The following is a 15,485-nucleotide window of genomic DNA, read 5'->3' as shown; positions in this document are numbered from 1 at the left end:
GTTTATCTTGACTCTAAGAGTACTGTACTTTCACTTTCCAATAACTTAGGCTTGAAATATCCAATTTCAATGAATGACCCCTCATTTTAAAGATCACATACTCAGGTATATGAAAATACCAACAACTTGAATTTCAATTTTTGCAAAACTTGGCCATTTTGCCACAACCTGCCTCATATAGTCGGTAATCATCATCAGAACTGTCTATTTCTGAGCTCTCCAATAGAGGGATAACTGGCAAGAAGTGAGTTGTAAATTGTCGACAGCTGGTATTGTCTCTCATCCGGATTCATCGTTTCCTGGCGTCCCTTCCTGATAAATCATTATATTTCGGATAAATTGTTATTTTATTGTGAAAGCAAATTTATATTTTTTTATTTTTAAGATGTATTGTATATAAACTAATTTAAAGTATTTATTGTAGAAATATTTAATATTGCTATTTCAGAAGTTACAAAATGGTATTTTAATGTTTGTGTTAGTATGGTTTATATAATAATGTAACTAATATTTATACTTTTATTTGTTTGCATCAGTGTTCATTAACTTGTGGAGGAGGTGTTCAGAGCAGAAATGTTGCTTGTGTTACTATCAGCACTAATCAGGTTGTTGCTCTTGAAAATTGTGTAAATGCTGGACTTGAACTTCCATCCTCAACAGCTGAGTGTAACACACAGAATTGTCCGTCATATGCTTACCTTACAGGAAATTGGATGGTAAGTCTTACCCTTGCTTATAGTGGTGTGGTGCAGCAGGGGGTATTAGGGCATTCCATAATACTCACCCAGAACATTTATAAATAAAAATTGTCCACTTTTGAAAAAAATAAATAAGCAGCCAGTTGTATATAGGATTTATGTTTATCATAGGTGATAATTATTGACTATTGTTTACTTCAGTTAGATTACTATTTATGTTCCACCTAATTTCTTTTTGATTAATTTTTGAATTAGGTGTGGGGTCTACAATAATTTCTACTCGTTTAAATCTTTTGAATAAAGCAGTTAAAATTAGGAAGACCTAAACGTAACACAATACTGGAGACAGTGAGTGGAGTGGTTCCACAGACTACCAGCCATGTTTGTTAAGCTCCTATTTTTAGCTAAAGTAGTAATACACGAAAATACATGAACTTTTCGAACTATGATTTAGAAAACTCTTATTGGTGCAAGGTAAATGTAAAGAAGTAAGACTTACTTCTTATGATGAAAAAATGTGGATCAGCAATAAATATGGCTTGTAAAAAGCTAACACTGATTTGAATTGGATAGTTGATAGTTTTCCATATTATATAATCAGAAATATAATATCTTATAACATAAATACTGTGGTAACATTAGCTTTTACAGTTAATGCATCAACGCAATACTATGGCCAATTATAGTGTATTTCATATTTAAAATATTATAATGGCATACGTACAGTATATTACAAAACAATTTTGATCTTTTCCTCTAGGACTGTTCAGTAACCTGTGGAAGTGGGTTAGAAAGTAGACCCACCCCTTGCATCACTCTTGGCACCTCCAATGTGATTGTTGATGATTCTTTTTGTGTGGCAGCTGGACTTACACAACCTGACACTGTTAGAGTATGTGAAACAGGAGTTGTTTGCCCAACTCGTTATGTATACAGTGTAGGAACTTTTACACAGGTTAGTATACAATTTTGAAGCATAAATAATGATACAAAAATAAAAACATATTTTATGTTATTTTGTCCACTCATTTTATACATTCTGAATAATATTTTATTTCATTTTTTTATTATTGTTTATTTTGTGAGTATTAAACAACTGTATAAACCACTAATATTGCCAAACCTACCCCCTCACATACTTTGGCACTATAACAATCAAATTGACACAAACAAAACAACACCCATCATCAAATATCTCCTACACTAAAGCCAGTTACTGCGTGCGACAGCAACGCAACGAAGAACGCACGCGAAGACGCGGACCCAACAGATCGTCTTTTTAATGAGGATCGTTGAGATTGCCCACTGACAATTAGCAGACGGCGTTGCGTCATCTATCGCTCGCCGGAAGCAAATGTGGATTTGTCGTGTGATGGTCGTATGACCGTCATATGACACAGTAAGTATCCGGCTTAAGTAATCTATCAGTATGTTTTTAACAACCTGTTTTCTCATGGAAATATCCAGCAAGTACAATAAGTTCTTGTTTTCTAGAAGAGTTAAACCTATCCAAGTGTAACCCCTGGTTAATATACTGTTCAGCAACAAGCAACATTTTAAAATATTACAAATTTATTTACTATATAGATATCAATTCACATACATTCATGTTTTAATACTGACAGAAAAAATTAAGCCTAATTTTTAACCTACCGTAACTTACTAATATTATAGTAGCAATATTTAACAATTAACAACAAACGTATCAATGAATAATAACAACACAATTATCATGTATCAAACAGTTAAACAGAAACTGGAAACTTGGCTCATTGAAACACCTAGCTACTTAAATCACTCCAGAGGTAGCATAATATAGAGGCTACCTATAAATAAGATGTTACATTTTTATAGAGACACGACTTACTCTACTTATTTCACAATTAATGAGCTTAAAATATAAAATTGCAAATTTGGTCTAGTAATTATTTAAGGCATGTAGAAAATAGAACATTTTATTTATCTCTAAAAGAAATTTTCAGCCAGTCCTCTGGCCTTCATCAGCATTACTAAGTGCACAAGATTGGCTGTTACAAGTTGTATAGTCACAATATAAATTCTACTCAATATTTTATTGCTTTGATCTCTGTTGGACCAACAGTTTAAAAAATAACATAAACTATTAGATAATTGGCCTATAATCTGTCTACCTCATAAAAGTTTTGGAAGCCGGGCGTATATATGACGCCCGATGATTGTCGGCCAATGCAATTCCATATAGAACACAGCACAATAGTGCGCGCTCAACAGATCATTTTTGATGATGATCTGCTTAGACTGCTACCGCTAATCAGCAAATAGCATTGCGTCGTCAAGTTCTCACAGGCAGCAGAGATAGATTCATCTGTCGACAGTCGAACACCTGTCATATGACACAGTGTGCCCAGTTGTAATATAATGATTTTTGTATATATACTTAGTGCTCAACTACCTGTGGTGCAGGAATGCAAGTCAGATCTGTGCAGTGTACAGATACTCTCAACAACAATGCTGTAGTGGATGATAGTTTCTGCACTGGCACTCGCCCAGATTCAACCATGGACTGTGATTTAGGAATGTGTCCTGCTGGCATGTAAGTATAGTAGCTGTCTAAAAATTTGTAATTACTTGCTTATAGTGATTACTTCAGTGGTACTCAACCTAGAAACTTGATACAGAGACCAAAATATAGGTTATAATGTCATCTATCTAGATGTATCAATAACTCATTTTTCATGTTTGGTACTCATAAGACTCAACATCACCTCACATATCTTTATTCTTTCAAATTTGTATACATATTTTATTGAAGATTTATGCATATACAGTGAAGACATTTAATTTAATAAAGATTAACACATAGTTATTTTTGTTGATAGGTACCAGTACATCACTAATGCCTGGAGTGCATGTGATTGCGATGGGAGCCAAACAAGGACAGTCCTGTGTATCCAGGTGATGGGTGGAACTTTGCTTAGTGCTACCGATAGTGATTGTCAAAATGCAGGAATTGTAAAGCCGCCTGTGTCACAATCCTGCACACCACCTAGCACCTGCTCTAATCCAGTCTGGTCTACTGGTGATTTTTCTGCAGTAAGTCACAACTATAAAATCACTGTAAAATCTATAATTGAATCTTTTAATATTATTATTATTTTAAGCTTTTTTTGTCCAATTCATGTGTAAAGCAGTAGTAGGCATTGTGTAAATATTTAGATGATTATTATTTGTTGTGTAATATGCAATACCTTGAGAAAAAACATGTCCTAATGGGAAAACCCAACGGTGTATACCACTTGGGCTCATAGCTCAGTTGGTAGAGTATCCAAACGGTAATTGGAAGGTCTTGGGTTCGAATCCCGATGGGGACATACGTTTTTCTCAAATATTTATTATCATCTTTAATCAACACCAGTGGAGGTATATCTCCATACCATAGTTACTATCATGTAAATATTTAGTTTACCAATATATTCTTTTACCAGTGCTTATTTTCTCAAGCACCTTGAGCATTCCTGTCAAATGGATTTACAAATCTTATTATTATCATATATTATAATGTTGAACTAAGAATTCCAACCAGAAACATTCATGAATGTCATAGGATGGAATGCTGACATTATCTGGTAACTTTAATTATAATCTCTATGGATGATTTTATGCACATATTAGTAAAGGTTGTTTTTTGTAACATGGATTGTTTGTGTAAATGTTCTTCAATTGGTTACAGTGTTCTGTGACTTGCGGAGTTGGTGAACAAACCAGGATTGTGTTTTGCGTGAATAGCCCAGTGTCTGGTACTGTGGTTGATGATTCAAATTGTGATGCTAGTTCCAAACCTTCAACCAGTCAAGCTTGTGACACTGCTGTTTCTTGCCCGTCTATGTAAGTTTTAATTATCCTGCCGTATGATAATGTTAATTGGTGTATATGATAATGTAATAATTGTGATTTATCAACATTGGTTAAATCGAGAATTATTAATACCATGATCAAAGTTATCAGCGTCATTGTTATGTGTAAAGAAGACAATTAAAATGGCATGGATAGCTAATCAGACTGGAAATACCCATGTCAAAATAGCACTCAAAAAGTTTTAGAAATTAACTATTGCTGTGGTATTGTAATTATTATTATAATCAAATTATTCATCATTATTATCATATATCATGTTTCTCGTTGACAAAATCACCTCAGGTTTACAATTCAACAAAAAAAAAAATCCTTATCTAGTATGAAAGGTATATAAAATATTTTGAAATATGCTTCCTGCATGCTGACTAATATATTGCTTGCAAAATCCATTTATAATCCTAGGCAGAGAAAGACAAATGTAGGTTAAGTGCTTCTCCAAGAACACAAACAAAATGCACCGCTGCACCAATGTGTCTCAAATACCAACTATATCTGTACACCATAAAGCCCAACAAGAAAAAGGTTTCCCTGGTGAGATGTGTAATGCATCCAGAACATTATATAGCTCAACATGGTTGCATGAAATAGGGAAAAAAAATTGTTTGTCTAAAATTGGTGCTGGGGTAATGCGCAATGCCTCCAACAGTCATTCAACCAGTTGTACACTTTCCTTAGCCCTGAGCAATGGTTCAAATGCGCATGGGTCTTTTGCTGGGTGTGGGTTGCTTTAGGTAAGGAAATGTATACAAGGCAATCAATGTAGACCTAATACTTGATAAGCTCCAGTCCATATGAGCCCATGGCTCGGCAAGGATTTACTACTTTACTATATACGTGAAAATGGTCGACATGATATTTTTCCATTGCTAGTATTGACATTTTTGAAATGGAATATTGTATTTGCATTATCAACTGACTGCAGTGTTTGACACATGTGTCAGGTAATGAAATGCTGGTGGGAGCATGAAAGCAGATGCGATCTACAATGTGTAAATTTGCCTAGTAACAAAATCTTGCAGAAAGTGATATTTTTTTTTTCGAATGTAAAACTGAAATGTAGGCAAATAAAATGATCTGTTTTATAATTTAGAGTAATGCGAATCCCTTTTTTTCAGAATTTTTTTATTAGTGAAAATATGCAGAGAGTAGAAACTTAAAGCTAGGCTCTTTAGGGAAAAATTTTAAGATGTTGTACAACAGATATTTAAAAATTGGGGGAAAATGTATTAAAAACAATTTTACTCCAAAGCATGGTTCGAAAAAAAGTAGTAGGCCTAGTATTATTTTGATAATTGAGGTTTTTTTATAGATTCTTTATTTATAATTTATGATTTGTCGTGTGTGTGTAGGTACATGTACTTAAGTACAACATGGACAGCATGCAGTGTAACCTGTGGTGAGGGTATGGAGACACGAATTGTTACATGTTATGAAATTAGTGGAAACTTTATGCAAGTGGATGATGCATTCTGTGCAGGCATGGTCAGGCCAGCATCTTCGAGACCATGTTCTGGTCTTCCACCATGTGCAGGAGTCTGGGTATCCACGGATTGGTCTCAGGTAATGTGCTAGTATAGGCCTATATTATTTTTAATAGAATAATATAATAATGCGAAATAAAATAATAACTACGATGTTAAATACGTTAAAATACAAAACATATTATAATAAAAAGTCTTGTCTACTTTGGGACGTTTGACTGAAGTATACATAAAGAACATCTGGTGGGAGCAAATTGTTATTTGTTTTTTTCTTGTTGTAATAACAATATCTATCCTTGTGGTTATGCAGAACAGAACTAAAGTCTACACTTTCTTGGCAGATAAAGCTTGCTTACACTAATATCTGATGCATGAGACAAAAACATAAAATTTCTATATAGCACCCTCTATGCAAAAATCACAAAATAGAGTGCGATCTATGTTTTTTTTTTTTTTTGTAATGTGGTGGTGCTACTGATCACAGTCGTGGGTCGGTATAGCTTTGTTAAAAGAAATTTATGTGGCCTGTATTCACATTTTAATGATGAGTTCATTTCATTTTTATGAAATTTCAGCATATAATTAGCCTACATTTTACCTTTTATAAAATTTGTATGATTCGTGAGATTATGCAACGTAGGCGTGAGATGTAAAAAGTGGATGCTCATTCGTGACACTCATGCATGACACACAGTAAGCATGATTCACTCATTGCAGCTATGCTGGGAAATCCTATAGTCACAATCTGATTATTTGTACATTAAACTACTGAAAATAAACAAGTATTTGGAATAAATACGACTTGAACTGTGTAACCTAGCAATATGATATTTCAAAACTATGCAGACAACGAACGATAATATGTAAAACTGTATTTTGTCCATGATTTTGTCTACAAATATTAATAATAATAATAATAATAAATATTTATATTATATAGCACCTAGTGTTAACAACTTTTAGGCGCTTAACAACATAATAAAGAATATTATGTGTGTAATTCTATTTCAGTGCTCAACCACATGTGGTGTTGGAAGTCAAGACAGGTCTATTAATTGTTACCGTACAAAGTTAGCCAATGAGCTATTGAATGTCGCTGAATGCACTGATCCACGTCCACCTGTGACCCGTGTATGCTACCTCGGAGATTGTCCATTACTGCCTGGATGCGGTGAGACAATTCAGGCAGTTGTAGGCGGTAGCTACGTATTCTCCAGCCCAGGCTTTCCAGCCAACTATCCTAATGATTACGTGTGTGATACTTTGATGACTACTACTGAAGGTCGCATTGAAGTAACATTCTCAGAATTTAATGTGGAGGAGTGTGTAAATTGCAGTTGTGATATTCTCACGGTATGTAAACTAATTTTGTTAATTTTATGAAAAGATACATTCAGATGTATTCGATTTTGTTTTCAACAACACAACAGTTATTTTCAGAACTATCTATGTGGTGTACAGCAAGCATTTAATATAATTTTATTTTGTTAAAATTAATAGATAACTGACGTAAGTTCTAATGAAAATACACAATATTGTGGTATTCCTGAAGTGCCATTCACTGTGACATCGACTGGCAGCACCCTCTTAGCCAACTTTGTAAGTGACGAAAGTTTAACCAGGAGGGGCTACACAGCAACAGTCCGTGTGATTCCAACTGGTGGAATCCAATATGTCCCTGGAACATTTGGAGAGGTAATTGTTTACAAATATAAATTAGAATTTTTTTGTTTAAGTCAATCACTCATAGTATATATAAAGTGTGGTGTCTGATGATATCGATCTTAACATATGACTGATAAGAATATCTTCTGTTGCTTGCTGTCTTTAACAGCGAAAGAAAATCAGAAAGACTATACAGGAAAGGCCACTATAAATGGGGCATGTGGATGAGACGGTTTTATTGTTATTGGATGGAGTTGCTTGAATTTAGAGATATTCCCAGAAATAGGGAAATTTCTATAGATAGGGATATTCCCCAGAATTTGGGAAGTCTAGGATTACTAAACATACCAATATAATGGAACTGGACCTGATTATGAATGCATGTTTACATGATCTTCTGATCTGTTTCAGTGTTCTGTGACATGTGGTGAAGGTGTTAGAAGTCGCTCTGTTACTTGCTATAATGATGGGGTTGAGGTGGATGATGCTGTGTGTGTTGGTATCGAACGACCTCCAGCAACTGAAGCATGTGTACTTGAAGACTGTAGACCAAGTGATTGTAAGTTCACCAGTCTCACAATTAATACCTAGAAGAATATGCTTCCAGAATATCTTAAATCTGTGTGCAGTGAAGTATTTTCTGGCCACCTATTAAATATATTGGTACAGTAAAACTTCCATTTTATGTACCCCTTGGTACCAAGGGGTATTCGTAAATTGAAAAATTTGTAAACTAGATGGGGTGTCAGTTTCCAATTGAGCACCGATAGGCTAACGGCTGCCAGGCCTAGCATGAACGAACAGTGCAGCAGCGTGGTCTACCGTGCTAGAGCTTGGCTGAACTTACATTTGATAAAAATTATTTTAATTGCTGGCATTCTTCCACTTAACAAAATACTGTATCATTTTTAACTCTTATTCCAACATTTGTATGTTTTATAGACCTTTCTCCTGTGTTCTTTCTAGTTGTTAGGTCACTGAATAGTGTTGTTTACATGCATTTCGCGATCATATCTAGCCTTCACGATGTCAATAAGTTGCTTACCCTAACACTCTCGTTCGTCATCGTAAACATGTACACTCAATCTGACACTTGCGTTGGTAGTTCGATTTGTTTATTACATTAACATAGTGATTATTAAACCAGAAATGGAAGAAAGATCGAACTATCTATATATTAATTCTGCCAATCGCCTCCGCGTACCATCACCTATCTCCGCTGGCAGGAATGTGCTCATCTTCCATACACTGGGGATTCTATATGTCATGAACAGGATAGGCCACTTTTCGACACTGGATATTGGACAACAAGGAAAAAAACAGAAAAAAACCACCGAAAATTATGTACCTTTTTCGCCATTTTTTGCGTGTCTCCTACGTCATATAAGTAAATCCCCTCTCTTAATCTGTACTGCACTGCTCAGATAAAGATATTATCGAGTCGGGCCTAGCAACAGAATCCAGGATGATTTGGATTGGGTCAATATGACTATTCTTTTGCAATACGATAGTACATGACATCAACATAGCGACACTGAAGTTTAAGTTTAGAGTCAAGCCAGCTCCACCAATTAACACCTCAAATTTACGTAAACACATCGGATCAACAGGGGTGGATCCAGTAAAGGGGGGGGGGGGTAGTGGAAATTTAGGGTCGAGCCACCTCCACCAATCAACACCTCGAATTTACATAAACATGTCCTATCAACAGGGTCGGATCCAGTAAGGGGGGTTGTGGGCAGATCAACAGGGGCAGATCCAGTTGGGGGTGGGTTTGGGCACATGCCTCCCCGTTTTACCACTAAATTTTTGAAATTTCAATGCATATTATGTTACGTGCTACTCACTTAACTACTCACGTGCTACTAAAACTGTTGTGTGGCCCCTCCCTCTTCCCGTTCCCATTCTAGATCCACCCTTCATCAAACTGGACAATAATAATTCCTCACAAGGACTATCTAGCAAAGACACTCATCTACAAAAATATTATCTACAAGGACATCCTTTAGAAAAATAGTAACATGTTAACCATAACATCCACAACGATTAGCTCCTTGATTTCCCAAACATTCAACAGTATACATCGCCATCTTTCCCCACTCATTCAACACCGTGCGGAGCACGGGTATATGTTAGTTAATAAATAAATACAGCAAACTTGATTTTATTAAGAAAAATATACATTATTACTTGGTAAAACTTGTGCATTAGACTAGACTTTTTTACGGCAATAATTGGTTGATGATTACGTCATCAGGGGTAAAGACCATTTGTAAAATCGATAATTCGTAAAATCGACGGTCGTAAAATGGATGTTTTACTGTAATTGGGAAAGATTAACCAAGATTACTATATTAGTCAGTGGTGTAACAGCTATGAGCTCTAGTTGGCTAAAGCCAAAGTATCCCAGTCCTTAAGGGAGTCCCAGTGCAAGTGGTCCCAGTCCTTAAGGTGGTCCCGGTGCAAGTGGTCCCAGTTCTTAGGTGGTCTCAGTGCAAGTGGTCCCAGTCCTTAAGGTGGTCTCAGTCCTTAGGTGGTCCCAGTGCAAGTGGTCCCAGTCCTTAGGTGGTCCCAGTCCTTAAGGTGGTCCCAGTCCTTAAGGTGGTCCCAGTGCAAGTGGTCCCAGTCCTTAAGGTGGTCCCAGTGCAAGTGGTCGCAGTCCTTAAGGTGGTCCCGGTTTTTAAGGTGGATCCAGAATACGCTTCATCATTTTTCATTTCACCACAAACCGAGCAGTTCTTTTAGAAAAACAATAATTAATATAGTGTATTAAAAATACATTATAGATGAGGTCCAAAATATTCAAATGATGCTAAATAAGCCATTCCAAAACCAGAATTCTGTCGCTAATTGTTAAATTGAGTAATTAGCATAAGAATGCAGTAGTATTGTATACTTAGTACAGAGAAACCGTAATACTTTTACTCGTAACTTTAACAATATTAAGTCGATTCTAGTAAATGACCCATCATTTTAAAGCTTACAACGTACAGAATAAGAATACGTTAAAAAGTCAATTTTTTGTATTGGTCACTGATCTGGTTTTGAGATGACAAGCCTCAATGGCTTCACTCTCTTTCAATACATTTCAAATAGGTATTTTAATCTAAAGGATTTGTTTATTTTTTCAGTCTGTGGTAATGATACCACCGTAAGAACTGTGAGTGGTGGGAGAATTACGCCACCAAATTTCCCTGATCCATACGAGGCTAATCTTGAATGTATAAATATTATCAGAGCTCCAATAAACAACATTATCAACTTCAACTTTATCTTCTTTGAGGTCGAAGATTCAGAAAACTGCACTAAGGATTCTGTTACTGTAAGTATGCTGTCTCTTATACACATCTAGATGTGTATAAGAGACAGCCCTAACACTCTCGTTCGTCATCGTAAACATGTACACTTGTGTCCATGTGTGTTTCGAAACATATGTAGAATATAATATAACGTAACAGTAAAGAAACTCAAATGTGTAAGATGTTGACTTTAGAAACACTAAAATTTATTTGGCGAATATTTCGGCTACTCCTGTAGTCTTTGTCAACGCTTGACGTAAAATGAACATATTGAGAAAGTATCTTGGCAATATACAATTTGAGAAACAATACGGTAATTAAGTCAAAGCAAGTCGGCATACGTCTATAAAGGATTAATGATATATGTACAAAAAACAAAAAAAAAATTGTATATATATAAAATTATACAAAGCAATATTGTAACTTAAATAAATGTGGGCCTATAAAAGTATTGAAATAACGCTGAAAGAAGTCCTAAGGACAGGACAAAATATTCGTTTTTCTATTAAATAATATATATTTTATGTTCTGTCACACGTCAACCTCTGTCATTTATTTTTGTACTTGACTCACATGTTATACTTATTTGGAACATACATGCAGCTCATCATTATTTTGATGTTTACTCTTCTATATATATATATATATATATATATAGTTTAATAGAGCATATATTTATTGAATTGTATAAAATTGTATTTTAGTTCACTGAAGAGGGCGCTGAAGATGTGGTCTATTGTGGCTCACGGTCTGGAACTATGTTTACATCTACTACTAATGAAGTGAATATAACACTTGTTACTGATGGTGATACTGAAAATATTGGATATATAATTGAATATACTTTTAGCCAACTTCAAGGTAAATTGAGTTTTACTTTAATTCTATTATAAGCAGTGGTATGTGTATACTTTTTTTACATTTAATATTAAAATGATTCATGTATAGTTTTTCTTTTCATCCAAACTGATGGTAAATAATAATCAAACATTTTACATTCGTTCAATGAATAGGTATTTTACATTACTTTTACATTTAATGAAGTGATTCATTATCAGCAATTAATAATTATGTCTAATGTCACAACAACTTGATTGATTAATCCAGGTAAGTATATTGCTCATAGGCTACCAATATCACGATTTATTTGTTTGATTTGTGTAACTTATACTATACACAAATGAAACAAAACAGTGAGATATATCTAAACTTATATGTTCATCAAACTGTACCATGCAACTATATATCTGTCTATGTGTATGTTTATCTACCTGCCCCTCCACCTGTCTGTACTTTCCTTTTTGTTCTCAATGATGAAAAATTATCTTTAGTCTTTACAAACTACATAATTTTTTCTGAATTCAAATTGCATTTTAAGCACATGCTTTATACTGATATATTTTTGTTTGTTTATAGTGAATCAGTGTGGGGACATATTATTGGAACCCGGTCAGGTGTTCTCACCTAACTACCCTGGTAACTATGATAACAATGAGGATTGTACTACCACTATTTTTGCTAGTAGTCGTTGTATAGAGATCAACTTCGATCAAATTGAAATTGAAAATAGTGAGGATTGTGGCAAGGACTACTTGGAGGTTAGTATTCAGTGAATTTATTATTAATTCTGTCTTTGAAGTGATAGTGCCCTCGGCGATACAGCACAGATTTCACTTGTAGGCATACATAGACATACATTATGTGTGTGTGTGTGTGTGTGTGTGTGTGTGTGTGTGTGTGTATATAAACAAATAACAAACAAGTTTTTTTGGAACATGAGCATCAGGTGAGTGTGACATTTTAGTTACCTTTTGTACTTCATCATGATACATACTGTATGTGTCCAGTGTGTCCCAAAAGTCTCCATAACTTGTTTTGTTCTCTTTTGCAGCCAAGGCTAAATTATCAAAATCAATATATTAAACTTACCTTAGAAAATTACAAAAATCACAGAGAATCATAAAATATTAATTTAAATACAAATTTAATTAAGGAATACCTGTATAATTATAGTATATTTAGCCTAAAAATTGGTTCAATTAGGTAAATGTAAAGGCCAGTAATAGTTAAGAAAAAGTAACAAAAAAAATAGGCATAAAAACAAGCATGATCATATGAATAAAAACATTGAAAAATTCAATACCGACCCACAGTTTGCTGAACTTTGCTGTAAAGTATCATAAAAATGTTAGTAATTGTTATACTACACTATAATTTGTGTTAGATATTTTGGTATGCATAACATACACGTTTTAATTTTTTTTTTTTTTCAGGTTTCTGATTTACAGCATTCATTCTTGAGCCAAAAGATTTGTGGATCACAAAGTGACCTAACCTTCAATTCATTCAGTCAAACTGTGTCTCTTAAGTTTGTCAGCGATGGAGATGTTACTGATGTTGGTTATAATGGTGACTTGGAATTTGTTGATTGTCCACAATTCTTGTATTCCATTGGTCCATTTTCGGATGTGAGTATTTAAGATTAATTGTGCAACAATGCTATACATTGCATCACACTATTAAGTTGGTTCAGAGTGTCCATGTGACTCATTGATAAAAGCCATCCCTTTTATTGTATGAGAATAATTCTGAATGTTTTTAATTAATTTTTAGTGTTCTGTATCATGTGGTGGTGGCGTTAGAACAAGAACTGTCCAATGTGTAAATAATCAGAATACTGTTCTGAATAACATATTTTGTGGAGAAGCACCACCATCATCAGAAGAATGTGGCCAAGAGGATTGTCCATGTAAGTTTTATTTTGTGTAAATCATTTTCGAGAAATTTGAAATGAAAATTTCCGATAACCTGGAAACTACCACTGGGGGACTTTCAGAGGCCTAGCATTTTGCAGTACGTAGTTATTATCATGGATTGAATCAACGATAAAACTAAATTGGTAATGAGCACAAACATTTTAAAACAGAAAAAACACAAAATGTTTATATTAAAAACAAGTCTAAGTCTTAAAAAGCTATTTCTATGTTTACATATACAGTAATTTTAGTAATTAGCAAGATCGTGTCTGTTCTCTACTGCTGCTGTGGCAAGGGTCTAGCGGCATTATCCGGTGCTCTATTGTAACTAGCCAGCTGCTAGTGACTTGCAAGACATTGGCAGCGCCGTTTTAAAATATGTCCGATAAATTGGTCATAGGGTAGAAAGCCTCTTTGAATCAATTTCTTGCTAAACCTTCCAACATTGAATATTATTATTATTTAGTATATTAATTCAAGTTATGATTTAATAGATAAAATATAAAATGATTATAATTTATTGCTTACTTATTTGTAGGTTGTTGATTTGAGTTGAATAAGTTCAAAACAAATCCACCACCTACAAATAACATATAATATTTATAATTGAAATGTATTTAAAATTTCTTTAACTCATTAGCGTGTGATGTAATGATCACAGACACTGGTTCAGGCCCTTACCGTTTTGAAAGCCCCAACTATCCACATGCGTACAACAACAATGATAACTGCACTTACACCATTGTCAGCCCTAATGGTGAATGTATTGTGATAACCGATACATTCTTTGACCTTGAGAGTCCTGATGGTAATGGTCAATGTACAAATGATTTTGTAGAGGTATGTACAAATTGTTTGAAGTTACTCATTTATGTGATAAATGTAATGTGTGTACCACTATATTGACACAAGATTTTGAGTTGGGAAAGCAGTAATCTATAGTATTTAGACTTTAAGCATTGCCCTTAGGTGTTCTGATCTGATATACCATAATATATCATGGCGCAAAGTTCATGGAATGCTGGTCTCTCTGGGAATTGTGTGGAGTACATCCAGGACAAATTTGTAATGTTGCAGCCCTTATTGGTTATAGATATAACTGAGTGGCTTGAATTATATCTATACATAACCAATAAGTATAGGTATAACTGAGTGTCCTGAATTATGTCTATACATAATCAATAAGTATAGATATGACGGAGTGTCCTGAATTGTATTGTAGTGTAAAATATATATTTATATTGTCTTGTTTTTGTCATTGTTACTTAATTTTCTAGTAGAAACATATTCACTTGGCTCTATAACACTGTGGTAGAAACCACACACACACACACTGCTCATCTCTTAAGCTTTTTCCATACAATTGTTACACACTATTGCTGACAGCTTTCAGTGATGCTGAGTGGTCGGTCGAATTTGGGAGCCTTCCTGCTTGCATTTGGGACTGCTACGCGATACAACGATTGCACTGAAAACACTAGCGATTTTAAGGAAACTAGGCTTTATATGAATTGCCCACCATTTCTGTTCATATTATACTCCCATACCCAACTAGATACCACATGCTGCATTATGCACTGCCATACCACCTCACCCTTGTTCCGTTCCGCCTGTGCTTTATCCTGAAACCATGAGATCCCTGACAGCAAGAGATTGTTTTACATTAAGGAGAAGTGTTTGATTAATTTATGT

The 15,485-nt window shown here is 34.6% G+C and overlaps 1 protein-coding gene across 1 annotated transcript in view; it reads left to right on the top strand.

Moving 5' to 3' along the window:
- Positions 1–15,485, top strand: part of LOC117124937 — a 72,829-nt gene that overhangs the window by 15,126 nt on the left and 42,218 nt on the right. Inside the window, exons 14-28 of the mRNA XM_033271275.1 lie at positions 537–716; positions 1,459–1,653; positions 3,119–3,270; positions 3,557–3,770; positions 4,408–4,562; positions 5,942–6,152; positions 7,085–7,426; positions 7,574–7,768; positions 8,150–8,297; positions 10,870–11,060; positions 11,742–11,898; positions 12,454–12,635; positions 13,311–13,505; positions 13,651–13,786; positions 14,434–14,633. Of these exons, the coding sequence (XP_033127166.1) occupies positions 537–716; positions 1,459–1,653; positions 3,119–3,270; positions 3,557–3,770; positions 4,408–4,562; positions 5,942–6,152; positions 7,085–7,426; positions 7,574–7,768; positions 8,150–8,297; positions 10,870–11,060; positions 11,742–11,898; positions 12,454–12,635; positions 13,311–13,505; positions 13,651–13,786; positions 14,434–14,633 (2,853 nt within the window). The remainder of the gene's footprint in view (positions 1–536; positions 717–1,458; positions 1,654–3,118; positions 3,271–3,556; positions 3,771–4,407; positions 4,563–5,941; positions 6,153–7,084; positions 7,427–7,573; positions 7,769–8,149; positions 8,298–10,869; positions 11,061–11,741; positions 11,899–12,453; positions 12,636–13,310; positions 13,506–13,650; positions 13,787–14,433; positions 14,634–15,485) is intronic.

This window comes from Anneissia japonica, unplaced genomic scaffold (genome assembly GCF_011630105.1).
Source record: "Anneissia japonica isolate Jap-2015-1 unplaced genomic scaffold, ASM1163010v1 scaffold8236_len642391_cov169, whole genome shotgun sequence".
NCBI lineage: Eukaryota > Metazoa > Echinodermata > Crinoidea > Comatulida > Comatulidae > Anneissia > Anneissia japonica.
Note: the sequence above shows the minus strand (reverse complement) of the source record. Positions and strands in the feature narration are given on the sequence as shown.